General features: G+C 40.9%; 1 protein-coding gene across 2 annotated transcripts in view; it reads right to left on the reverse strand.

Moving 5' to 3' along the window:
* Positions 1 to 275: 275 nt before the first annotated feature.
* Positions 276 to 26566, reverse strand: part of LOC122870972 (lysine-specific demethylase RSBN1L-like) — a 33811-nt gene continuing 7520 nt past the window's right edge. For both annotated transcript variants that reach the window (XM_044185426.1, XM_044185425.1), the window contains 7 exons: positions 21361 to 21938; positions 20997 to 21155; positions 13238 to 13375; positions 11402 to 11544; positions 6859 to 7029; positions 6626 to 6734; positions 276 to 5372 (listed from right to left, as the gene is read on the reverse strand). In XM_044185426.1, the coding sequence (XP_044041361.1) occupies positions 3600 to 5372; positions 6626 to 6734; positions 6859 to 7029; positions 11402 to 11544; positions 13238 to 13375; positions 20997 to 21155; positions 21361 to 21938 (3071 nt within the window). In that variant the 3' untranslated portion in view covers positions 276 to 3599. The remainder of the gene's footprint in view (positions 5373 to 6625; positions 6735 to 6858; positions 7030 to 11401; positions 11545 to 13237; positions 13376 to 20996; positions 21156 to 21360; positions 21939 to 26566) is intronic.

The following is a 26566-nucleotide window of genomic DNA, read 5'->3' on the forward strand; positions in this document are numbered from 1 at the left end:
CAAAAACAAAAAAACAAAAACAAACACTCTTAAAAACATTGCTCCATAGCGCTACTAGTGGTCAAAAACTTCACAGAGTATCTTTAAACCTCCGACATTTCCTTTTCTCCCCCATTTTGGCAGCTGACTCTATTTCCCACACGCATGAGATGTTTGATGTTTGAAACTCCAGATTTGGAGAATACATATGAACAATTTTCTTAATTCTTCAAAGCACACCTTTTTAGGTATGTTTTTAACCACCAGACCAGAAAACATCAACTCTTACCCCAACATTTTCCATACATTGAACCTTTTATTAGCTAGGCTCATATTTAAAGTAGAAACCACACTACAAGTTTTTTCCTCTTTACAAAACTTCTTATGTACACTACAGTGCTGACTGTTAAAAATCACAGAAACAAAATAGAAAAAAAACAAACAAACCAAAACCTTGAGATAAATAAACTCCGTGAAAACAGCGCAAGCCCCTGAAGACTTGTTTTGTTTTCAACCATAATTTTGTCACATTTGTACAAAAAATATATAAGTTCCTGTCAGGGTTTTTTGTAACATCTGAAACCCTAAAGCATAAAAAGAGCTGCTTGCAACTGGCATCAAGTGCTTCATTATCACCTCGCTCTCCCCAAAGCCACAAATTGAAGAGTTCTGTCTCGGAAATGAAGTCCCGAAGAGAGCTGAAGGTTTATGTTTAATATTCCAAGATTTTCTGGGCTGGCGGTGAGACTAATCATGAAAAGCACAACCCTGCTGTTAGGACATCGCCCCAGAGAGCCACAAAGTTTGACTCATCCCAACTTACGCCACAGATATTTGGAGAGTTTTCAGCGGCTTTAGAGACCAATTTAAGGCTTTGCTCTCATTTTCCTATGAAAACTTAAAACTAGGACTCCTAAAAACTCCCATGAAAAGACAGAACTGCTTCTCTATGTGGCTCTGGACCATTTAGTAGTTCACAGTTAAGGGCAGGCACTGGGGAAACGTTGTGGGCTACATTAGCAAGTGAGCTGTAATATTGATAGCAAAATCAAGACATCAATGACAAAAATAAATCAAGTTTTTCTCAACATCAAAGTTCCACAACTGTGGGAGGTGCACAGAGACAGAAGAGATTGACTCTAAAATCAGATATTCTCCATTTGGAGAAACATGTACTCTTCATAGTTGTCGCTCAAACAGAAAATCAATAATTTACTGTACTTTTAAAACACAAAAGGTCACTCCAGTCCCTGGTCGATAAATAAAACATTTTAATAGAAAGGATGCTCCACACTGTAGAGAAACTGGACTTCAGGTAAATAGACAAATAGTGTGTTGGGAATCAAAGTGTCTTGGAGCACATGTCAATAAAGAAAAAGAAAATTGTGCCATGTAAGTGCTGAGGCCTGAATGATTAACTTAATCAGTTTTAATTAGTCTTGGAAGACCTGAAATTGCCCTGTTGATAATCTGACATAATCTGGTAGTCATGACCCAAAGTATCTCCAATAATATCAACTGTACTTAAACAGCGGTTGATATATCCATGTTACAAAGTGCTGTAATGAGTCACATTTGGGAAGTCTTGACCTACTGCACCTGTATGATATTGCTCTGCTTATTCTGTTATTCATATCCAGGTGCTGTGAGATCTAAAGTTAACTCATGGCGAGCTCTTAATGTAGCTGCATATGTATTAATATATAATGCTGCAGATTTAACCACATTTCAATGACCCTGAACAGTTACCTAAAAGTCTAAAAGGTTACTAAGATTTAGGATTCTTAGGAGACCAATATATTTGTGGATGTGTTCTGAATGTTTTTTTTCCTGAGACTATGACGGGCCGTCTGCGTAGCAGCCTTGGCTGGGTCGAACTCTTCTTTGGCTGACCAGCAAGTGCTCGGTTTTCAAAACTAGGAGACCCTGGTACACATCCAACAGACACTGAAAAATACAGCAAAATTACGCTAAGAGCTGGTTTCAGTCGTAGTCATCTGGACACTGTTTTCAGAATCAAGACGTTTCGGCTCCCATCCGGAAGTCATTCTTAATTGAAGTCATTCTCAATTGAATGACTGAAACCTTTTCTACGATAGAACACTCCTGGACGAATGAGGGACTACACCGTCTACGCTAAGAGCTCTGCCACTGGTGTTGAGGGCTACAGGTACAAGATAATAATTGTAATACTTTAAAGGAATAGTTTGTCATTTTAGGAAAAAAGCTTATTCGCTTCTTACATTGTTATCACTCTGACGTCTGTACAGTAAATATAAAGCTACCTACCAGCAGCAGCTGGTTAGCTTAGCACAAAGACTGGAAACAAGGGGAAACAGCTACCCTGGCTCTGTCCCAGGAACAGAAACTTCTTGAGTTACCTGGCTGCTCACAGAGATGACAAGACTTCAGTATTTCCAGTCTTTACTCTATGCTAAGCTAGCCGGCTGCTGGCTCCGGCTTTATATTTACCGCACACAATTGAGAATGGTATTAATCTTCTCATCAGCTCCCAAAATGTCAAACTATTCCTTTAAACTATTCAACTTTATGGTGTGATTCAATGCAGTGCTACTGTAAACTGTGGCTTACTATACTGATTTATAATTGACATGGGGGGTTCCTTTTGTTTAGCAGCACTAAAGACTGCACTAATAATCTTCTTGGACAATAAAACACTGGAAGTGATTAGAAAAATCCTGTTAATTACATTCAAGCACTCCTCATGACTGCTGGCTCCTCAGTGAACATGATTCAATAGGACATTACTGGCTTTTTATCAATAGCTTTGAAATCAGAATAAAAATACTGATACTTGCTGTCACCATATCAATAATGGGGAGATGCATTTATACTTATTCAATAGATTATTGCAGAGCATTATTGCTCAAAATACAATATAAGGGAAAAGTACTGCAATATACTGTATTGATTAAGATGTATCGATATAATATAGTAGAGGAAATGTAGCAATAGTACGTCAACACAATAGTGTATTGTATAATATCAGGATTTGACCCATCATTATTCAAGAAACAGTCTTGGGCACGAAGAATACACTAGAAAAAAAGCCACAAAAATGGAAGCATTAGCTGCAAGTTTCACAAAAAGGTCATCATCATGACCTTTTTCATATAAATATCTGACACAAAGTCTGCAGAAACCTTTTTTTCCTTCCTACCTCTGATGGCTCACAGATATTCTGATATTTGAGGGTTATGCTCACTTCAAAAAAACAGAACCAGACAGCAGTTTTCTCAGACTAGGGAGCTCATTCGAACTTTAAGCCTGAATAATATCTTCTTTAAAGTCAAAATTGGAAAAAACAAAACAAAAAACTACCAATAAATGCAATCAATTCTCAATATTTTTTAACCCAAGCACAACCAAAGCATCAGTACAATCTAAACCAGTCCTGTCAAGAGGTTTGGGGTAAATAAAGTCCAACTCTGCTTTATAAACTACGATACTGTGTTCAAACCGATACACTCCACTGTCGTCCTCATTATTTCCTTTTTACATAATTTTACAACAACACAACCAAAATAAAACCTTGTACATATATATTTAAAAACATCATTATGTACAAAAACTACTATAAAATCTGTTTCTGCTCCTCTTCATGCTTTAGGGGAAGGTTGAGGGGGAGGAGGAGGTGGATGAGAAGGAGGAGGGGGAGGCGGCGAGGAGGAAGGAGGAGGAGGGGGGTGAGGGAAAGGCTGAGGGAGCTGAACCTGCGCTGGTGCTGAGGTTTGGTACTGCGGTGGTAGCGGGTAAGAGCTGGGCGGTTGAGGGAGGAAAGACTGAGGGGGGAGAAAGTGGTGAGACGGGAAGTGGGGATGCTGAGGGGGGAAGAAGGTTTTAGCGTGCGGGGCGAACTGGTGGTGATGAGAAAGGTGAGGGGGCAGAGACTGGGGGCTGGTGAGGGGGGTGTTTGGTTGAGACGGGCAGGCGATTAGGGGAGGCTGGTAGTACGGCTGAGACTGTGTGGTGATGTTTGGTTGGTGTGGGGGATGCAGGTGAAGCTGGCTTATGTGAACTGAATGGGGTGGTGCTTTCTGACTGAGGAAAGAGGGATTGGATAGTGGATTTGGGGGGAGGATTGGAGGTCTGTGAGGAAGATGGGAGTGTGGCAGGAGAGAGGGGAAAGAGGGGGGAAGCATGTGAGGGAGGTGAGGAGGTGGGAGGTGCTGGGATGTGTATTGCTGCATGTAAATTCCTTGTCTCCCGCTGTCCTGTGGCGGATGTAGCTGTGGATCCACAGACGTCCTGGAGTCCGCACTGCGAGTCCATTTCTCTTGGAGTGTTTGTGTCCGCGAGTCTGTTGGCGTTCGAGCTACTGTGTGTGTCCGTATGTCTGTGTGTGTTTGTACATCCACAGCAGGTGACCCGTGTAACGCCCGCACCTCCGACCGCGCCTGCGTCCTTGCGTCTGGCTTTAGGCAAAGTGAGTCTTTGTCCTTCGGTTGGTCTGACTGAGAGGAGGAAGGCGGATGGGACGTCGAAGACACGGCGGAAGGAGGGAGTGTGGGGTCTACTGCGGGCTTGGGGCTAGTCAGGGAAGATGTAGTGGAGGTTGACACGGAGGAAGATGTGGACAGAACAGGAGAGGAGGGTGGACTGGGAGCGGCAAAAGAAGAGGGTAAAGGAGTAACAGCTGAAGGCGACAAAGAAGAGGAAGACTTAGAGATGGGTGATGTAGGAGCTGAAGAGGAGGAACTTGTACTGGAAGACATCATTCTCCCGTCCGAATGATGGTGATGGCGGTGGTGATGAAGGTGCTTTGATGATGCTGCTTTGGGTTTTGTGTCCTGATGAGGAGGATGAGAGGCAGGAGGGAGAGGTGAAGGTGATTTACTCTTGCAGACAGGAGGCGCTGGAAGTTCTGCTTTCACCTTTGCGGGAGGTGAAACCTGCTGTTTGGGTTTTCCTCTTTCTTTTACCCTCTCCGTCTCCTCTCTGTTTCTAGCACTGCTCACGTTCGAGTCCCCTGGCTGAGGCACAAGAGGTGGATGTTGTTCCTCCTTTTTGACAGCCGGCAACGTCCTGTTTTCTGCCACGTCAACCTCCTCCTTCATCCTCTCTTTCACTTCACCCTTCTTTTCTCTCCTCCCCTCCTCTTCCTCTTTTTCCTCCACTGTTTCCCTTTCCTTCTCCTTCAATTCAACTTGCTCCTCTTCCTTCACTTCCTCCTCCTCCTCTCCCTCTCCATGGTGGTATTGTTTTAAGCGGACGTGCCATGCCAGGCTGCAGACAGACGACACGGTCTTGAACTGGTGGACCACATTGCGAGGGATGAAATAGATGTCATCGTGGCACAGGCGGATGCGAGCGTAGCGGATGCCCTCGCGACGCAGCTGGTTTAGTTTGGCATCATCCACCCATTTCACACACTGTAAAGAGAGAGGAGGGGAGGAGGGTTTAGGTAGAGGAAATGAAGAGGTACACTCCAAAATAAAACCTCCAACTTTTGACAATGACATCTATTTTGAAAACTGACTTTTATATTCTTCTTTCCGACCTTTGTTCAGCACAGTAAATACATATTTCAAGAATAGATTAAAGCGTTTTGTTGAAATCCTGAATCCTTACCCAAAAGTCAAAAAGCCAAAAAAACAAAAAACAACTCAAATTAAGCTTAACATTTTAAAATGTTTGACTTAATGTAAAATTACACCACTGCAATGCAAGAATCCTAATTTTGCCAGACAAGGACAAATATTACCTAGTATCACTGACCTTACATCTATCCATTTATTGCTAACTTTGTAAGAGAGAAGTTTCTGTAAAGGTCTTTTTGTAAAAGATGTTTTGTAATCTGAAGGTCCCGGGAAATTCCTTTTGATCTTTTCCAGGGCAGGCAGAGCTCTTCTGCGGCAAATTTTGGGCCGTTACAGTCTCCACTCTAAAAGAGTCTCTTTAACTGAACAGAGAAGAGCTTCACATCTTTAAAAAAATCTTATCAAGATGATAAAAAAAGTTTCTCCATGCGTGCCTTCATTCACTTTGTCTTTATTACCAGTGATCACCTGGACTGAATACTGAAAGCATTAAGGTAGAAGAGAGAGTAGAATGTGTGGACTAAAACATAAACCACGTTTGGATCCCTGTTATACTTTGGAGAGATGCAACCCACGTCTGCAGGACATCCCTGCAGCTAAAAATGCTGCGTTCAAAAGCAGCCTGCAATATTATGGTGCCACTATCTGAAATCATCTGGACAGGTCTACATGGGAACAAACTAGTCTACAGGCTTTCAAATGGAAAGTGAAATCTGGACACCAGTACACTTGATCAACATTAATATACAGTATGTATCCAGGACTCTCTGGAAAGCAGTATTGATACTGAGTGGATTATCCTTGTTAAATAAAGTATATATACTTATAACTTATTCTAATTTAAATGATGAATAATAAATTACTAAACTAACACTCATCCTTTATTTGCACCAGACAAGAATTTCTAACTTACTGCAGTACAACTTTGCTCCACCAGGTGGCAGCTAACATCAGATGATTTTAACTTCACACTTAAGGTAACACTGAAGAATAAATCTAATTTGGGACTTAATAAGGATGACTTTACTAGGTGTTACAGTGCTTATTGCCATGCCTTCTATATGCGTGTGTGTGTAATGTAAAACCTGAGACAGCGGAGGTTCATATAGATCCAACTGCAGCCTCTGAACTACATGAGGGAAATCACCAGCATGGAAACACACAACGTCTTTGGTTACACGAGGAGGCTCCGAGCTGAAAGCAAAGGAGGGAGAGGGAGGACAGAGTAAAGAAGGATTACATGATATCTGTAACAGCCCTCACTACCTGTACCCAACAGTCTGACAAACTAAGTGTGATCTGTTGCTTCACCGCCTACCTTTCTCCGGACCGCACAGCCTTCAGCACCCCCACGGCTGCTGTGGTTTGACGTTCAAAGCCCTGACCGATGTGATCGGCGTGGGCCCGAGTCCGATCCTCAAACAGCATCTCTCTGGGCTCGCTGGTCCTGGGCAGCGACTGTAGCAGGTTCTTCACCTCGTTGGTGGAGCTACAGCAGGACACAAATGAACACGGCTTCAGAGAAACAGTAGAGTGAAAAGAAGAAAGACATACAAGAGTGTCCACACAGTTCTACGAAGAGATTTATCTGCTTCCCTGCTGCCTAAATAAAGAAGAAAATGACTAAAAGTGAACAGGTGGCTCACTTCCCAGCTTTGTTTATTTCTTTGTTTCCTGTCTGCTGAGGCAAAATAAAAGCACCAGACAGGCTTTATCTGCTGGTATTGTTGTTATATTGGTTGACGTTGATGTAATCCAGACGCCACAGTATGACATGAAGAGCGGAGAGGATGTTAGAGAGGATGAAAACCTGCATTAGTGTGGATATAATAAAACACTCTTGTTGTGTATTCTGGTAATGTTTTAAGTAGGGCTGCAACTATTGATTATTAATCAATTATCAATTTTGTGTCGATCAACAAAATCGATTAAGTGTTTCAGCTTTACTTTACAGGAATCCTAATTAGGTGCTTCACAGCATACCAGGGCTGAAATGATTAGTTGATTAATCGACTGTTAGAACTTAAGACTATTTTACTATTTTGATAAAAGATTAAACGAAAAAATAATCCATAGATGAATTGATAATGAATATAATCGTTATATAATGGAACGGTGGTGAACGGTGATGTAGAGGATGACAACACATATTAGTGTGGACATTATAAAAGATCCTTGTGGTGTATTCAGTGAAAGCATTTTCAGCAGTCCTAACTAGATGTTTCACAGCACACTGTAAAACCATATTTATTGTCTGCAGATATAAAAACCATAGCGGAGCTTTTCCAGCTTTAGACCAATATCTTTTTCTTCCGCTGCAAATTATTTTGTGTTTTCATGTTTGCTGGTGGCAACAATGAAGTTGCAAATTAAATAATGGAAAGTAAAAATGGAGTAAACTGCAGCGCTTGAACACATACACATACGTACACATTTTTATGCTTTTACGCCTCATCTTCTCAGACTGTATGCACGAAGCCATGTTGCCAAACAATAGATGTACTGCAGTCAGCTCACTACTGGATTAGTGACTCACACTGGAGCTGCAGTCAGATTCAAACAAGAGTATACACACACAGGCACAGGGTCTGCGAGAGATTCCTTCGAGAGCGTAACACAGACACACACAGACATACACAGACAGAACAGCAGCGAGATTACCAGTGCATTAATACATTAATTCAGAAATAAAAGCGGAGAGGCAGGAGCCAGTGGAAGAGGAAGAAAGAAGCAGAGGAAAATAGCACAGAGAGTAGGGGGAAATGCAAACACACACACAGCTCGGTGTGTCTGAGCTGACTGCAGGCTGACAGTAATGAACGTAAAACCAGGAAAGCTGGTAAGTGAAACACTGAAAAGAAGAGAGTGTAAAGGGAGGAGTGCTGAATGTGCACATCTAGAGTGATATTTGAAGTGTACCATCTGCCAGAACTCTTTAAATATCCTCTATATGTGACCATGTGTGTCAGTATGCTGTGTGTTAGTGTGGACTGCACCAAGTCATCAGGCCAGATTCCTGTGCATTTGTGGGCAAATGAAATGGGAGGGAGAAGAAGAGAGGACAACGAGGGGAATAGATGATTGGGAGAGGAGTGGCACGGGGGAGAGAGGAGATAATGGAGGGAAACGGGATAAAGGAGGAGAGAGGTGGGGAGTAGAGGGATAAGGCAGAAAAAAGGAGGGAGAAAAGGGTGATGGAGGGAACCACGTTCTCTGACGACAAACGCTGTTAATGTACATCTTAAAGCTGCAGAACACACTCCTGAGAAGGAGCCAATGCACTTGTGACTAGGGCTGCAACTAATGATTATTTGCATTATTGATTAATCTGCCAACTATTTTCTATGATTATTTGATTAGTCTATAACATGTAAGAAAAAACAATTCCATCGCCGTTTCCCACAACCCAAGGTGACATCTTTAAAGATCCCCAAACATATACAATAATATGCTTTGAATAATAATTTGTGTTTGATATTTTCCACAAAAAAAAGTTCAATTACCTCATTAAAAATTCTCAGTATATGGTCACTGGAGGGTTCAAGTTTCCACATCACACTTGTGTAAGTTGTATATGGGACTATGCTTCCAAACTAGTTGTGGTTTGTGTGATCACAAAATCCTGCTCGTATGTTCACAGCCTTCTAGTTTCAAACTCTGCACAGTGAAGCTCAAACATCCAAGTGAAGCAAAACAAACAAACTGACTTTGACTGGAGGGGGGATGTAAATGTCTTGTTTTGTCCAACCAACAATGCAAAACCAAAAGATATTCAATTTACAATGATATAAAATAGAGAAAAGCAGCAAATCCTCACAGTGAAGAAGCTGGAACCAAAAAAAGTAAATGCAATTTGTATCTAAACAGGAACAGCATGTTCTGCGCCAGGCCTCGGTCCTGTTCGCGACTGGTGCTGGTCAGCATTGCTGCTGTTACTATGCAATTATTGTAAATCTCTGGAAGCCTGGCGCTCTTTCGCTAAAAGCTGAAATATTTTGGTTTATTTTCACCGTCTGACCACTATAATCAAGCTGAATTCTCAGACTGGGAGTCTCAGTGCTGTCAGAAATGCATAACAGCTTGACCTTTTCGGTGAAACCACCAAGAAAAAGAGGCTGCAAAAAGATGTTCCCCGTGCACAAGCAGCTTTCCTTCAACAAAACATGCAGTCAAACTGCAGACAAGGTCTCGCTGCAAATAAGATCACGTCTTCTCTCTTTCCCTGCACTTCAAAATAGTTCTGTTTTTCTGTCTTTTTCTTTATACACACAGACAGACATAAACAAAAACACTTGCACTGCTATGACATATTCAATTTATGTGCTTTCTTTAAACACACTTTTGGAGTTCCTGGCACAGAAGCTTAAATCAACTTAAAGCAGGAAAGACAGGTCAAGAGGAGGAAACGGAAGACAGATCGTAAGAGAAATCGAGAAAGACATGGCAGAGATTTAGAGGTAGTGAGAGGACATGGACAGAGGCAGAAGTAGGAGGAGTGCAGGAAGGAAAAGGAAGGAGGGAAATGAGAGATTGAGGAGAGATCTGGGAGCCAAAAGGGGGAAATTATGAGAAAAGTACCTTGGTTTGTAGATGCCATTTTGTATTCATATCTCATGGTAATTTATGATTAAGTGATGGGATGAGACAGAGAAGAAAGAAGAGAAGGGAATAGTTTAACCACCTCTCTCTCTCTCTCTTTCTATCCATCTGTGTCTCTATAAAACAGATTCTTTCAGCTCCAGCTGTTACACAAGTGTTTCTGACAGCACACACACAAACAGTCACAGTCCTGAAAGCCATCCCCTTCAAACACGGTCTAGACACCCTGCACCAACTGATGCGTAACATGTATATGCAACAAAACATTTGGCTTTTATTCACCCAGGAAAGTCTGACTGAATAAAGCCTTCGTGGCTGAATTTAGAGAAGAAGAAAAAAACAACTAGAGCTGCAACTAACAATCAACCGACAGTCTAAATCCCAAAGATATTCAGTTAAAAATGATATAAAACTGAAAAAGCAGCAAATGCTCACAATTTAGAAGCTGGAACCAGCGACTGGTTGGTATTTTTGCTTGGAAAATGAATTTACTTATTATTATGATTGATAAAATAGTTGCTGTTTATCTTGCTGCCGTTCAACTAATCATTTCAGCTCTAAAATCAGAAATTAACATTTAATAATAATAATAATATTTTAATCAATTGTAACTATTGATGTGACTACCAATCGACAAAATGAGAGAAATAACTGCTGCATGGAAGGAATGTGTGCGGTGTGTGTTGTCCCGTGTTTGGCTGGCTGCCATGTGAAGTAGCGTCTGATGCCGGCTCTATTAACACAACGATGATCTCATCTGAGTGGTGAGCCACATACCCCACAGACCACACACACCCACTCACTCACACATATTCTATCATGGTCTCAGAAATCATGTGTTTGTGTGTCTGTGTGAGACAGAGCTTATGTGTAAGCAACAATGACACTGTGACAGAGACAAACAGAGAGGGTGTAATTGCCTCATCCGGCTCTGCTCGGCTACAACAAAGCTTCATGCTGCTACCACGGCTGCTGCTCCAAATGTGTGAGTGTGTTTTGTTACTGTTTTTCCATAATCGGTCCTCGTGGGCTGTGCGGAGAGTACAGAGGCAAGCTGGCTCAATAAGGTACACACACAAACACACAAACACACCACTGAGACTTGTAGGCAGTACAAACAACATTCATAGAGACCAAAATCCATGCTAATTCTGTCTCATTGCAGTGCTTAAGGAGGATCCAAAATATTGGCTGGTTTCATTTGTGGGTGTGTGTGTGTGTGTGTGTTTATGTATTTGTGTAATGTTTACTGTTGGACTTACCGTTTTCTTTTAAAAGGGGACTTTGGTATATCAGCAACAGGTATCATTTGTTCTCCTGGTCTGACCCACATTATAGGACCGTCGTCACTCTCTGTGGGATTCATCAGCCTCAGACTGGAGAACGTTCCCCATGGAAGAGTCCGCTGCAGCCAGACAGACGAGGAGAGAAGAGGGGAACATGAGGGAAAATAATCAAAGCAGTATGTTAGTACATCCTGCACCAATTCATCAAGTATTTTATTTATTCCACGGATTCCCAAAAAGAAATCTCATGCGCAGAAATCGCCCCCGTGGCAAAACTTGTCACTGGCACCCGAGATGCTTCAGAGGGTGCTGAATCAGAGCCAAAGCCCTCGACAGATAGGAAATGCCAGAGGATATGCGTCTTTTGATATTCAGCATACGACACCACTCCTCCACGCAGGAGATTTGAAGTGTCAACACAGAATAGCAAACAGAAGAAAAGCTTGTCACTCCTGCATTTCAGGGACAGCAGTAAACATAGTATTCTGGCGGTCTGTTCCCGCACATACATTTAAAAACAGAACCAACTTCCCGAACCAAAGCTGGAAGCTGCATCTAATCCCTCTGACACACCACTTAACACCTCTTCTTTGCCAGCCACCGCAGAGAATAGGTGTGTTGTTGATGTTTGTGTCTCACAGTACCTCTCCATCTGTTCAGTTTGTGGCATTTCCAAATAATCAGTGGTGTAAATGCATCAATATTTTGGTCATCTACTTTATAGCCACAGGAAACGTAAACGAAATGTTTAACTTTGTTGAGAGAACAGAAGGTGGTCAGTACATCCTCCTCACAGTAGGAGTTGTAAGAAAAAATACTAACTTGCAAGACAGATGAGGGACATTGACATAATAATAAATAAAATGCATTTTTGTTTCAGTTTTTCTCAAAAAATAATCTTACAATTACAGCTATATAACATATTAAGCTGCCACATCTCACCAAAAAAAAACAAAAAAACAAAAAGAAAAACACTTTTTCACATACGCGTAAGTCTTGTGATGTTCTACATTTTTGTTATTGTAAACAAATCAAAACCAACTATGTATTTGTCCCACTAATAAGTACTGTCTGTGTATCCAAAGCCTGATATACCTTATTTCTCTGTGCCATTGAGCTCCATTGTTGTCCCAAAACTATTAAAAACACAACAGTGAACCACACTGTTGAACTGGGTGACTTGTTTCTCCATTACCATCAATGTGACTACTGTAGTTTATTTTGAGTCAATCCCACATACACCGTCCTGCTGCCTTAAATACCCATTAGACCACAGAATGTGTATAAATCCCATACTGAAAACAGCTCCTAACAAATGCACTATTTACTCTTGTTTGAGTAACGTTTGATAAAAACTAGTGCCCGACATGTCTTTTGTCTTCAGTAGAAAGAAATGGGCTTGAGGCTGAGATCCACAGACAGGGTTGGAAGACAGACGGACTAACGTGCTGTCGGTTTTGGTCTTTTCACGGGATTTGTTGACAGTAACAAAAATATTATCCTCTAAGTTCAAGTGCAACAACTTCACTGCATGACACTTTCCTTAAGGTTCTGCTGTTACACATTTAAGTCCACCACAGAACCACTAAAGCTTTGAGATACCTTTCCTTTGACCTCACAGCACAGTAACATGTTATAAATCGTAGCTTCCTCATTTATTCCCATTCAAATACAAGATAGTATATTTTGATCTTGTTCTTCTATGCAATGCAAGAATCTAATCTGAGCCTACTTGAATCCCTCTGCCACTTTCCAATTCTTCTCCCACCCATTCTGTTTAGCATTACTGCCATTCGTTCTGTCCTGACTCACCTTCAGGAAGGGTGAATCCTCCAGCATGTTGAGGAATTCTGGGAAATAATCCCCGACCTCTTCGTCCACAGCTCCCACCAAGCTGATCTGTCTCATCGCCCCGGCTCTGTATGTGCCATTACTGTACGTTTTCTTCACCTGCAGCAACCACGGGAGAAACACAACATTAGATAATGATATTATGTTATTTTAACACCACAGAAGGTGGGTGAGATTGGTTACTCGGCTCAGTGTCCTCAGAGAGAAAAACCATGTTCACATTCTCTTTTTACAGGTTGGAAACCAATGTTCATGTATGAGATGTACTCTGATGAAATTACATTTAATGGGTGGCTAGTTCTTCCTTTTTAATCTCTTTAAATTTCTCTAAGGAGGCATTTTTTGAATCTATATGATAGTATTAATGAGGGATATCTATAAGGATAACCGTTTCTGCCTGGATTCACCTGCAAGTGGATTTTGTGTGTGTGTGTGTGGACAGCCCTGACCAACAGGTTGCAGTGTAAAGTATGTTTCTACAAATATATATGCAGTTAAAATTGTTTGATTGCAATTCAACAGGGGAGACAAGGGAACACGGAACTAGGCACTGACAAGGAAGCTGTTAATCACTACTGGGTGTCAAAACAGACACTGTGTGTGTGTGTGTGAGTGTTGCCGGTTTCACTTGATGTTTCTGCTCCGCTGGTGTGACTCAACAGACTGTTTGCTGCTCTTCACTTGGCTGACAGAGCATAGTGTGTGTGTGTGTGTGTGTGTGTGTGTCTAACCCATCTCCTATACCCTTGGCCCTCAACAGTGTCTTTGTGTGTGTGCCTGTGTTTGCAGTACGTGCAGCATGTGGCCTGCATGCTGTACTCTTGGCTGATCAGGATGTCTGTGTGTCTGTGTGTGTGTGTGTGTGTGTGTGTCTGTTGGCCAGATCCTTGGCTGCCCGCCTCTAGTGAGTCACCACTTGACAACAAGGCAGAGATAAAGAGAGAGAGGGGAAGAGAGGCAGAGGGAAGAGAGAGCGAGGATACAAAGGAGAAAAGGAATGAGGGGAAGAGAGACAGATGGAGAGAAGTAGTGAGAGGATGAGGGAAAGAAAGTTTAGGAAGACAAAGATAAAAAAACACACAGGGGGAAAAAATGGAGGGGAGGATGGAAATTACTCAAAGGGGAGTGAGGAAGAAGAAGAGGTTAAGCAGGTGAAAATGAAGATAACATGACTTCTTGGAAGGTAAAAGAGAGTAAGGACAGGAAAAATGGGTGAAGGAGAGAAGGGGACAACAGAGTAGGAGACACCAGATAAGAATAAGTAAAAGGCAAAGAGACAAAAAGGAGGGAGGCAGAGAGGAGTGTGAAGAAGGAGGGAAGAAGAGAGAGGAGGGCAGGTTAGAGGATGGGAGGAGGGAAGAGAAGGAGAAGTAATGAAGATGGAAACAATGAACTGGAAAAAGACTGAAGGGGAAGTTGCTCGGCAGCTCCCAGGTGTGTCCTTGAGCAAGGCACTAAATCCTCAAACAGCTGCTCAGAGGCCAATCGTGCAAGACAGTAGATCATGGCGGCTCTCAGGTGTGTGTGTTGCAGCCATTTCCTGTAGGGTGTTGCTTTTAATAAGGAAATGTTGTTAGTCGAGTAGCTTGGTTATTTATACAGGCTGGATAATGAGAAGAGAATGGCCATAAAACCTGGATTATGGGGGTCAACGACAGTGAAACGTTGAGATAAAAATAACAGCTCATCATATCAGACAGGATTTGTGACACAGCTAATTATAGGTATTCATAATCAGCTTTAGTCACTGTAATGCTTAGCAAACATTAAAATATTTCAACACCTGCTGAGACTATAATCTGACCGATACTGGATTTTTAAGGTTGATATTGGTATTAATATTTGGGAGTTTAAAAAATTTGCGATATATCAGCTGATAGCATTTTTTTTAAATCCTAAACATAACGTAAACAATCTTGTTACGGATCCCATAGATTTTTTTTTCTTAATTGTCTGTGCTCTCTAGTGGACAAACAATGTAATAGAGACAATGTTTCTAAATGACCATGAACCTGCTTTGTCATTTCTGTACTGCAATTTCTTGTTGCTTATCGGCGGACATATACACAGATACCGATGTATTAATACTTATTAGTATGTAGTAGGGCTGCAACTAAAGATTCTTTTCATTACCAATTAATCTATCGTTTATTTTTACAATTAACTGATGAACTGTTCAGTCTATAAAATTTCACAAAATAGGCTAAAGTGCCTGTCGCATTTTCCCAAAGCCCAAAGTGACATCTAGAGATTGCTTGTTTTGTTCAAATGACAGTCTAAAACCCAAAGATATTACATTTAACATGATATAAAACAGAGAAAGGCAGCAAACCCACGCATTTCAGGAGCTGGAACCAGCAAATGACGGGCATTTCTGTTTGATAAATGACTTAAAAGATTGATAGATTATCAAAATTGTTGTTGATTCCTGTCAATTCACTAAACTGTTAATCGACTGATCGTTTCAGCTCTAGCATGTAGAATGTGCTGTTATTACTCAGCGGATGAAGCAACCTGTCCACACTGCAGGTACAGTACAGGACACAGAGTTGTTGTCTTGTCAGCAGTAATGTGTTTTGAATTAAAAAACAACCCTTGAGTAAGCTCCTGAACCACTGCGTGTTCACTTGCAAATTGCTCTAATTACACGCCTCAAATAACTGCCTATTGGTGTTTATTTAATCTATGATATATTAACAAAATAAATCAGTTCATCTTGCATGGACAAACCAAGCCACATGGTCGTGTTTGTTTGTTCACTTCATTTCACTGCATCGGTGCCCTGACACTGTATAATGTCCTCATAAAATGATGACTAAAAGCTTGAAATACTCCACACACGTAAACACATCACAACTTTAAATAGTCTCACTGAGTCAATGACCTAGATACTGAGAGAAAAGTGTTTGTGTGCACACATGGATTCAAATCCCTTCATGCTTAAAAGCATTTATGTGCTTACACAATGTTTCTCAGCCAGTATGTGTGTATTTGTGTGGATGCATTCATCTTCCTGCATACTTATAATTGTGTGTGCTAATGGGCATCTATTTTCTCTGTGAGTGTGTGTTTACACGATGTATAATTTAACAGCAGAATAACCCCCACGTTGTCAACAAAGAGAACAGTCTCTCACTATCAGAGGAGGAGTATTAGAGGAAACACTACCGCTGCCTCAAATATGTCAATGGATAAATTCAACAGCCAGTGATTCAGTCACACACTCAGCTTGTCTATAATAAGTGAAGGCAAACAAAAGGAAACAGGAAATGTGACAGACTTCCTCTGAGTGGTGCTGTTCAAGATGCTCCAGTCCTGCCTCGGCTCTGTGTACGTGCGTGTAAACACACTCGATGGGTAAATGTGTGACAACAACCAACCAACATCATATTTACTTGCTTCTTTTACTGCTAAACTTGACAATAAGCTTTATTTAAAAAGGGAGATACTGCCTCACAAAAACACACATAAATACAAACAAGTCGAACAATAAATTTTTTTTTTTTTTTAAATCGAGACACAAAAGAATAAAACTGACAAATTATTTCTCTCTACACCCTGGAACATTATCTAAATTTACTGCATCTCATTTGGTATTCCAGGTCAGCAAATTCACTAGATAAAAAAGCCGACATTATTATATATAATTATCATCCCTGTCATCTCTCCCCTGCTGTCACTTTCTTTGGCTAAAAGCTGTATGTGTTTAAATCTAACAGATTATCTCACTCCCTCTTGCTGTTTTACTCAGATGATCTATTTTTCTCTCGTCTCCGTCAGCCTCTCCATCTCCTCCTCTGACTCGCGTCTCCAGTGGGAAGTCTATTAAAACAAGCCTCTCTCTTTCCCTGTCTCTTTTCCCACTCTGGTTCAGTCGCTGTAACCACTTGTTAATTCTCTAGCAAGTTTCCCTCCTCTTCTCTTCAACATATCTTTCACTCTCTCATCATGACATCATCGCGCTACTCTATCTGACCTCTCCCCGACCTCTGTAAGTCTGTCTGCTTCTCTTTCCCAGCTCTCTGTGTCTCTCTTTCTAAGTCATTACGTCCAGTCAGTCTCTGGAGTAAGTCTATTAGTCTATTACTGTGCCTGCATCACAACAGAGCATCTGACTGGTGCCTCATACACAATCGCACAGTTTTCTTACATATTCTCTCCCTCGGCTTACCCAGAAACACAGGCATGTGAATGCACAAACACACTTTGAATTAATGTAATGTAATGGTCCACCTTTAAGTCCAAGTTAACACCAGGACTTTGTCAAAGCTTAAGCATGGTTTAAACACTGCAGCGCAAGACTGATGCACCACCGAAGGTCTAGGCTTGTTTTGTAAACACTGTGTTAGAGTCGGTTTGGAGGCCGAGTGCTACAGTGCTGCCTCCAGGTTAGAGTAAATGAAAGTGTAGGAGCAGATTGCCTAATAGTTCTTACATGAAACTGCTCACAACAAGGTCTATGCATTATCTTGCTGGGTCATGATTTCTGGAAAGAGACATTGCTGTTGAGTATTTCTAATGTATTTTTTTGGCGCTTTGAGCACCGCAGGCAGAGTGCCACGTAGTCCCATTTTATTCAAAAAATGCAGACATCTCTATGGCCGATATCTCCAAAACTGGGCAACTCACATCAAAACAATCTAGATGGATAAATAGCACTACAGGTAAGAGGAAAAATATGTATTTTTGATTTTGGGGGGAACTGTCCCTAAGATTAAATTTACCACAGAATTCTCTGTATTGTATTAAGTTTTCAAAGGTGTCCATCAAATGAGTTAGAGACCATGTTAATTTTTCCAGTCATGCCCCTAAACATGCTAGCTGTTAGCTAGTTTACAGGTGGTGCATTGTTGTGAATGCTCTTATACAGCTAGGAGAGTATACACATGAGCACAACGTAAGCACAGATAAAAAATCAACAAGCCGGAGTCTGTTCTTATTTTTTTATTATTATGATGTCATAACTATATTATTACAGTCAATGACTAAACAGGAACAACCAAATTACCTCACTGTAGAATCACATCATGTATCGACTGTCGAGCTGTACTTGCCCTGAGAAAATGGAGTGCTGTAATTTTCTATAATCCTTAGCACCGCTGAAAATGCCTTCAGTCAGGTACTGAACACATAATACTCACACACAGCCTGAGCAGCAGCAAAGCAACTTTGATACCTGCAGTCAAATTCTGAACATCACTTCACACACACACGGCGCATTTTCTACGATTACAATATACTGTATGCAAGTTAGACATAGACAAGTGTGTGGGTGATTGTGTCTCATACTCCAGCAGCCCACATAAAACATTTAAGACTAAGAATGAACTAATCTATACAGGAGAATGAACGCACACATACACAAACACACAAGTCAAACGCAAACACCAAAAAACATTGCAGACACACTACAAAAAGCAGCTGTCCAGTCATTTGCAACTGCAACAGTGAACCAAACAACACAGCAGAAACATAAAGAGTGGAGGGATGAAAGAGAGAGAACGACAGAACACAGAGGGAGGGAGACACAGAAAAGGGACAGAGAGAGCTAAAGAGAAAGGAAGGTAGAGAAAAAATGTGTAAGAGAAATCATTCATCTCTGTGTGCGCGTGTACACCTGTGCTGTGTATATATCGGTGTGCATGCTCACATTTGTGTATGTGGACTGTATGTCTACTTCCCAAGGTCACTGCTGAGAGCTAGGAGGGAGGGGAAAAAAAATTAACAAGACCAGTGGACAATGACGTTAGCCCTGCAAGGAACACTACTCTTAAAGGGACAGCTCGGGAAGCAGGTTTGCAGGGAAAACTCAATTTAGACAACGGATAATTTAGGTGTTTAATTAATTAATTATCTGGATTGAATTTATTCAGACACATGCGGAGATCAAGGATGTGTGTGTTGAAGCAGAACTGGCCAGAACTGAAACAAACACAGAATAACATTATGAATATTTCAAAAAGAAAGAAAAAAAGAAAAAGAAAAAATAGCCAGAAGGAGAGCTATATCCCCTGTAGTAGTACCACACACACACACACACACACACACACACACTCACAGTGTGGTAACTGGTGCTGCCTGCACTTACATTGAAAAAGAGCAGGCAGTATCTCTATACAAAGCCACTCAGGAGGTTTGAGGCAACAAAAGGCTTTTCATTAGTGAACTATAGACATGGGACAACTCTAAATGAAGAGGTCTCGCTGTGTCGCTGTGCTCAGAGGAGACAATCCAGACAGACAGCACCAGCAACACACACACACACTTCTGGTTTTTCCAGTTGTCTTCAAAAGGTTGTATAATATGTTGAGGAGTGGGTGAGAGGCATCAAACTACAGCTGCTCCCATACTTGTGCTTTTGAAAAGAAAAAAGAAAAACACCTTTTTGAGCCTTTCTGACAGCAGTCATCTCTCACAGTCTATAATTTCACTTCTTGCTTTCTCATCCTCTTGCTACCTTTTGTGTCACTTTTATATTCTTATATCAACCTTTTCTTCTCATCTTGGAGTTTTTTCTTATTTAGCCCCTTGCTTTTTCACCATCTTTCACCTTTTGCTGTCACCCCTTGTATCTCTGCTGACATTCCTCTTCTTTTCACTTTTTAAATATGTAGTCCTCTTGCTCTCTATTTCCTTGTCCTGCTCTCACTTAAACTTTGCTTTGTAAGATTAAGTAGTACTGAAGTGAGAGCAGCCCCCACCTGTGCACTGCACACCACTCTGCCGTCGTTGTTAATGTTGCCATTTAGTCTGAGAAATCAGACATCAGTATAAATGCCAAAAGAGCTGTTTAACGCCGGACAGATGGAGACAGATGCTTCAACCAGATGGTTAAAGCCTCAACAATACAACGTTTTCATCCACACACAGCAGTCATCCAGTCTTTTCCTTCAATCGATCTCTTTCCTTCCCCAGCATCCTTTCATCCTCTCCCTCCCTCATTTCACATTAATGCTTCCTACACAGAGTATATGTGTGCCATAAAAAGACAAAACTGGGTGACGTACAGTCACTTGAATTTTGCTGTACAAAATACTGACCCAGAGATCAAGCCATTCATAATCTTAAAACTTTCTGTTCACATCTTGTATAATTCACTAACACTATGTTTTTTTCCTGCACCATTTCAGAGCCAGCAACATGACACATTTTAAACAGAAACTAAAGTGCTTATGCATGTGTGCGCAACAGAAAATCACACAAGATTTAATTTGGAGACAATTTCAGAGAAGTTCTTGGTCGGCCTCCACCTCTTCCTGTGTGTGTGCCTGCATGTGTGAGAAAAACAAAACAAAACACACACAAAACTGCTGTGTAGACAGCTGTAACTGTATCATGCCATCATGTTTTCCTGTTGCACTTCACCTACAGTGTGTTCCCTCCACCATATCACCTCAAATTACACTTACTTGGCACACTTAGTTGCGATACTCAGCCTGATATTCAGCCAAATAGATTATACACAGAGGACAGAAAGTAAGAGGCTTGGAAGCACTTGGCCCTTGCTATTTTTCATGTCTGAAAGTTCACCATCTGCTCTGTGCTTGCTGCATCTACAGCTCCAGAGCTGAATATCCAAAGACAAAAAGGGCGTAAATCGGTTTTTCAGAAGAGTGATGCAGTTCAATTGCAGCATTGTGTACATGTGTCCCACCCACCCCACACACATATTCTCCTTCAAATCGATGTTTCTATGTGTGTGTGATTGTGTCTGACTAACCTGAGAGTAGAAATTAGCCATAGTGGTGGTTTCTATGTCCTTCTTTCCCAGTATTTCAATTTTTACTGGAGCTGATGGGAACTTGTTTGAGAAGTAGTCCAAGAAGTCAGGCAGGTAGTTCGCTTCTCCGTGGACAATTCCCATGACGTAATGAGCTGCCTGGAAAACAAGGTAACAGTAATGAAATTTAAATAATGTTGACGTTTTAAGTATCAGAAAAAGAAAATTTTATTCATATATATTTATTCATATTCATTTTACATCTGGAGTAGCTACAAATGTGCTCAATTAATTTTCAGCAGGTGCACCATACTGCACTGAACTCAATATCCGTGGATCAATCTGATCAAAATCTATGCCGTACCTGGGATGAGTCCTCGCTGAAAGCCAAGGTGACAAACTCCTGGGCAAATCTCTGCCTCTGGCCAACAGAGAGAGAGGAGAGCTGGGACGTGTAGGCGTGGGCCACCAGTGCCCCTCCATTAGGCTGGTTCTCTATGTGGATGTACGGGGCAAACTCCAGGCCCGCCATGCCAGGATAGGTGCACTGCGGCGGGTGTTTGGTCGGGGAAGGTTGTGGGGTCTTGATGGAGGACGACAGAGAGTTGTGGAGAGAGGAGTTAAAGAGAGATTTGGAGACGAGAGGAGGTGAGGAAGGCAGGAGATGTGCAGTTTTGTTGTTAGGTTGGGGGTAAACAGGTAGAGGGGACTTAAATGGAGACAGGGAGGAGTTGTGTGTGGGATTGGAGGATGGAGAAGAAGAGGAGGGGGGTGGAGAGGAAGGAGGGAGGAGAAGCAGGCCAGCACAAATGGTTTGGCAGGAGCGGTGGTACATCTTCACTCGTTTGTGCTTCTCCCCCTCTTTGTGTTTCTTCTTCTTTTTCTTCTTCACTTTTCTGATTTGCAGCTCCTCTGAGTTGATCTTGGCTTTCTCTTTTTCATCTGGACAGAGTGACAGAGAAGAGGGGGAGAAGAACCTTATTTAGCGGGAAGAGGCTTTTTACAGGAGAGGCCATTCTTAAAAGATCAACACAGAAACATGAAAAAAAAGTAATTTTGAAAAGGCTTAAAGGGAGTAGGGAGACACATCAGTCATGCTAGCTTTGTTAGAAATGTATTCAAGTCTGCTGTCTGATGTGTGATGGATCAACAAACCAATCCTCAGCCCTTTTCTTTCCTTTGCTGTAAGAAGACACTTTTTACTGTATTTTAAAGTGAAGCTTTAGTAAAATAAGATGATAAGAAAAAAAGGGGGGAAACTGTAAATGCAGTGCTGATTATGCTCCAGAGTCTGTCAAAACAGGTTAAAAAAAGGAACAATACACAGTAAAATACAAGACTTTCACCTAGATTGTTATATTATTTATTTTCACTGTTTTTTAATCATCAACACAAACTGATAACCTGATAAATTCCCTATTTAAAAAACAATTCAACTGAAAATGAATCCTAACTATTTTAAGTAAATGTAGACAGATGACTCATAGCTTTTCCCAGATGGTGTGCATCTCCTGGGGTGCGTACATAAAATAAATTGAAGAAATGGAATCCCTTGAGAAAAGCAGATATGACTAATCCAGGAAACAAGCTTTCGAGTGGCATTTCAGTACAGAGATAATAGTGTACATGGTAGATTGTCTCCTGAATGCCTGAGGCAGGACAAAGTGGAACGTGCAAATTTATGCAAAGTGCTACTGTATGTATTTGTATCTGTGAGTCTGTGTGTGTGTATGTGTGAGTGTGTGTGTATGTGTGTCAGAGCTGTTCACATCTATTGGCAAACATGTTACTGGCTGCTTCATTCTCGCCCAGCAGTTGTGTAAACAAGTGGACATGTATACATTTACTGTACGTGTGTGTGCACATGTGACTCACTTTAATAGAGGTGCTGCTGCCTCAGCACAATTCAAATATCAGCTATCATCTCATTCTCACACACAAACAAACACACAGCTTCAGTCTAGTTTGTACCCCGCACACGTTCAATGCCAGATAAGGCAGGCATGAGACAGAATGAAAAACAGCATAGAGAGGGAGAGAGAGAGAGAGAGAGAGAGTGTAACAATGTGTGTGTGAGAGAGAGCAATAAAGAGAGCAACAGCAAGAAGGTATTTGCAGTACAATACCCAAGCTACTAATCCAAAAGCTCTTTAACCCACCAGTCACCCCTCCCCCAATTCTCTCTACACATACACACATATACACACACACACACACACACACAAACATACAGGCACGAACACACACACACACACACACACACACACACACACACACACACACACACACACACACACGTTTATTCACAAACCTTAACCTTTAACAACCCACAGAAGAGCAGCACAATAAGGAGAAAATATGGGAGGTGTGATACATTTGTTGGATATTGCAATGGTGATATGAAATTTAATAAATAGATCTAAGTACGCAATTTCACTGTTTCATGCTTGTGCAAACTTCAAATATAGATACTGAAAATAAATCTTGTTTTTTTTTGGTAATAAAAACCTTCCAGCAATGGCTCCTTCCTTCATGGCTTATTGTGATTTCAGGTAGCTGAAAGACTTTTACTGTGATGTATTCTGTCTTCTGTGAGCTTGTGTGTTGTGTGGTGGGCTTCAGCATATCTTTTATCTTATTCTTATTCTTCATATTTTGTGTATTTTATAACGTATTATGTTCAGGTCTGTGTGAGTTGTGTTCCATTTGACTACAAGACAAATTTCCCCTTGGGGATAATAAAGTTAAGTTGAAAGTTGAAGTTGAACATATTTGGAAATGTTTGAAAAGCCTATAATTATAAATTTTTTGACAGGATCCAAGGAAACACTACACAAAAGAAACAGACTTCATCGCAACACTCACAAGTAGAGAAAAGGGGAAGCAACTTTATGAATGTCGGCTGTTCTGATATAGCAACCCTTACAATGTGTTTATGTAGACAGACGTATGACAATCCTAATCAAAATACTTTCGCTTTCCAGCCCTAACCCAAAACCATAAACAAAGTTAAAGATGAATTTGACTGATAGCAGTTTATTTTTTTCTATAGACGTTGCAATAATATTGTTATCGTGAATTATTTTGGCCATGATTATGGTGTAGTGTAGTACAGCCCTACTGCCAACTACTTTCTTTATTAATCTTTTGGTTTATAAAATGCCAGAAACTAGGGAAAACGCACAATTCCCAAAAGCCCAAGCTGACATCTTCAAATGTCTTGTTTTGTGTGACCAACAGTCCAAAACTCAACCATGTTTGATTCACAATGATATAAAACAGGGAAAAGCAAAAAATCCTCACACTTGAAAAGCAGGAACGAGCAAAGTTTTGGCATTTATTGCTTTTCTTCTGCTTACACACAAACACACACCACACACACACACACACACACACACACACACACACTCGTACGTACAAGAGTGGGCCACTTGACTAGACGCCCACGATCAGTTTAAGGTCAGATAAGCTCCCTGTCAAACACACACACACACACACACACACACACACACACACACACAGGGACAAACAGCCTCAGCCTAAAGCATCCTTACTGTCAGAATAGCTGTTTGTTGCTTATTGATTTTCTATATGTTTCCTCTGGCTGCCTCTCTCTGTCGCCCTTTTCAATTGTAAACTTAACACTCTCTCACTGATTAAATTTCCAAGTCCCCCTCCCTGACTGTGTCACTCCCAACATTTGCAAACTTAACACTCTCTGATTAAATACTATTACTGAAAAGCTACTCTCTGGTGGGGAGAGCCTCCTCTTCATTCCTCTCTCGACTCTGACTCAATATCCCACCCTGCATCCCATTGTGTCTCTATTATTGTAAACAAAAATGATTCAATACCGGACTCTCTAGCAGGATGACGACAACCTTTAGACGCACCACCTCTCCTCGTCTCTCAATTCGCCTTTTCAATTCTTCCTAACACTACACTCATACTGAGAAGATGAACCAACATTACGAGAGTGCCTGTCCGTTCCACAGAAAGTACGAAGATTGAAAGGGAGAGTTAAATGATCCATCTGTAATTTTCTTCTGCAGCCGCTGGCTATGGTATGTGGCCAAAGCCTTACTAAGTCCTTTAAATGCCACAGTGTGGTCATGGCATACCAGCACAAAGACACTGGGAGTCTGACTGGAGCTTTAGCACAAATCAAATCAATCAGAATAAAATTGGCATCCATGAATACATGTCAGTGTGTGTGTGTGTGTGTGTGCGTCTGTCTGTCTAAAAAGGTCAAGTACACACAGAGAGACACGGATATTACATCACAGCGCAAATAATTCACTACTGTCAAAAGGTTAAAAAAACTCACCACTGTATTCATGAAGAGAAGAGAACACAGACGTGTACACACAACAGAGCCCCACTGATACACCTGTAGGCTGACAGTGGCAGCTTTATACTGTGTACTTGTACTTTCTTAATTCAAGGTTCAAAAATCTCTATTGTATTTGTATTTGTAAATATTATCTATGATTTAACTTACAATGGAGTTTACTGTTCCAAATGTAACATTAACTTATACAATACTGTTGAGTAAAGTTGTTCAACAATAAAGTATATCCTACCTTAGTACGTACTGTATGTTTGCCATAATTCTTTACTAAAACATCTGAAGAGGTTCATTGCCAAAAATATTTATATTAAGCGTTTAAATATCAACCCATTTTTGTTGATTTTGGTCTCAACAATCACATATTAGTCATACAGTAGGAGAGAGAAATATAACGTTATATCGTATATAACGTGGCAACTAACAGTTGTTTTCATAATGTGTTGTTTATTTTCTCAATGATTATTATTAATTATTCATTTAGTGTTTAAAATGCCAGAAAATAGCCAATCACAATTTTCCACAGCCAAAGGTGATGTCTTCAAATTGTTTTGGTCCAAAACAAAAAAATATTCAATTTTCAATGATATTTAAAAAATGGAAAAAGGCTTGTTCTTACATTTGCGAAGCTGGGACCAGCAAACGTTTGGCTTCTTTTCGGATAAATAACTTAAATAGTTAATCGATTACTAAAAGTGTTGTCGATTGTTGTTCTGTCTATCGCCTAATCAATTAACTGACTCGTCATTTCAGCTCTAACTATGGCGTGTGCTTCTTTTTCTTCCATCTCAGTCACTATTAATGTCAAGTCTTTTCCTAATGTTATTCATACATTTATTTTGGCAAGAATCACATTATAAACACTTTGCTGAACTAAAGTGAGAACAAGTGAAGGGGAGAAAGACACAAACAAAGATAACAAGGAGGAGAGAAAAACAGAGGACAGACAGAAAGAAAAAGATAGAAAAATACCAAAACAGAGGGGATGATAGAGTGAGACAGACAGTGACAGTGGCTTGTCTCTCAGCTTCTCCCGTTACAGTCGTAGCTACCAGACGCATCAGTGCGCACACACAAACACACATAGGTCAGACTAAATAAACCCTAAACACAAATCCTCCATGTGAGGAGCAGCACAGTGCAGTGTCGACCTAATGCAAGGGATCAAATTATCAAAAATAAATAAATGTTACATGGTAACAACTAAACCATCTCTATAACA

This window comes from Siniperca chuatsi, linkage group LG23 (genome assembly GCF_020085105.1).
Source record: "Siniperca chuatsi isolate FFG_IHB_CAS linkage group LG23, ASM2008510v1, whole genome shotgun sequence".
In the NCBI taxonomy this organism is placed as follows: Eukaryota; Metazoa; Chordata; class Actinopteri; order Centrarchiformes; family Sinipercidae; genus Siniperca; species Siniperca chuatsi.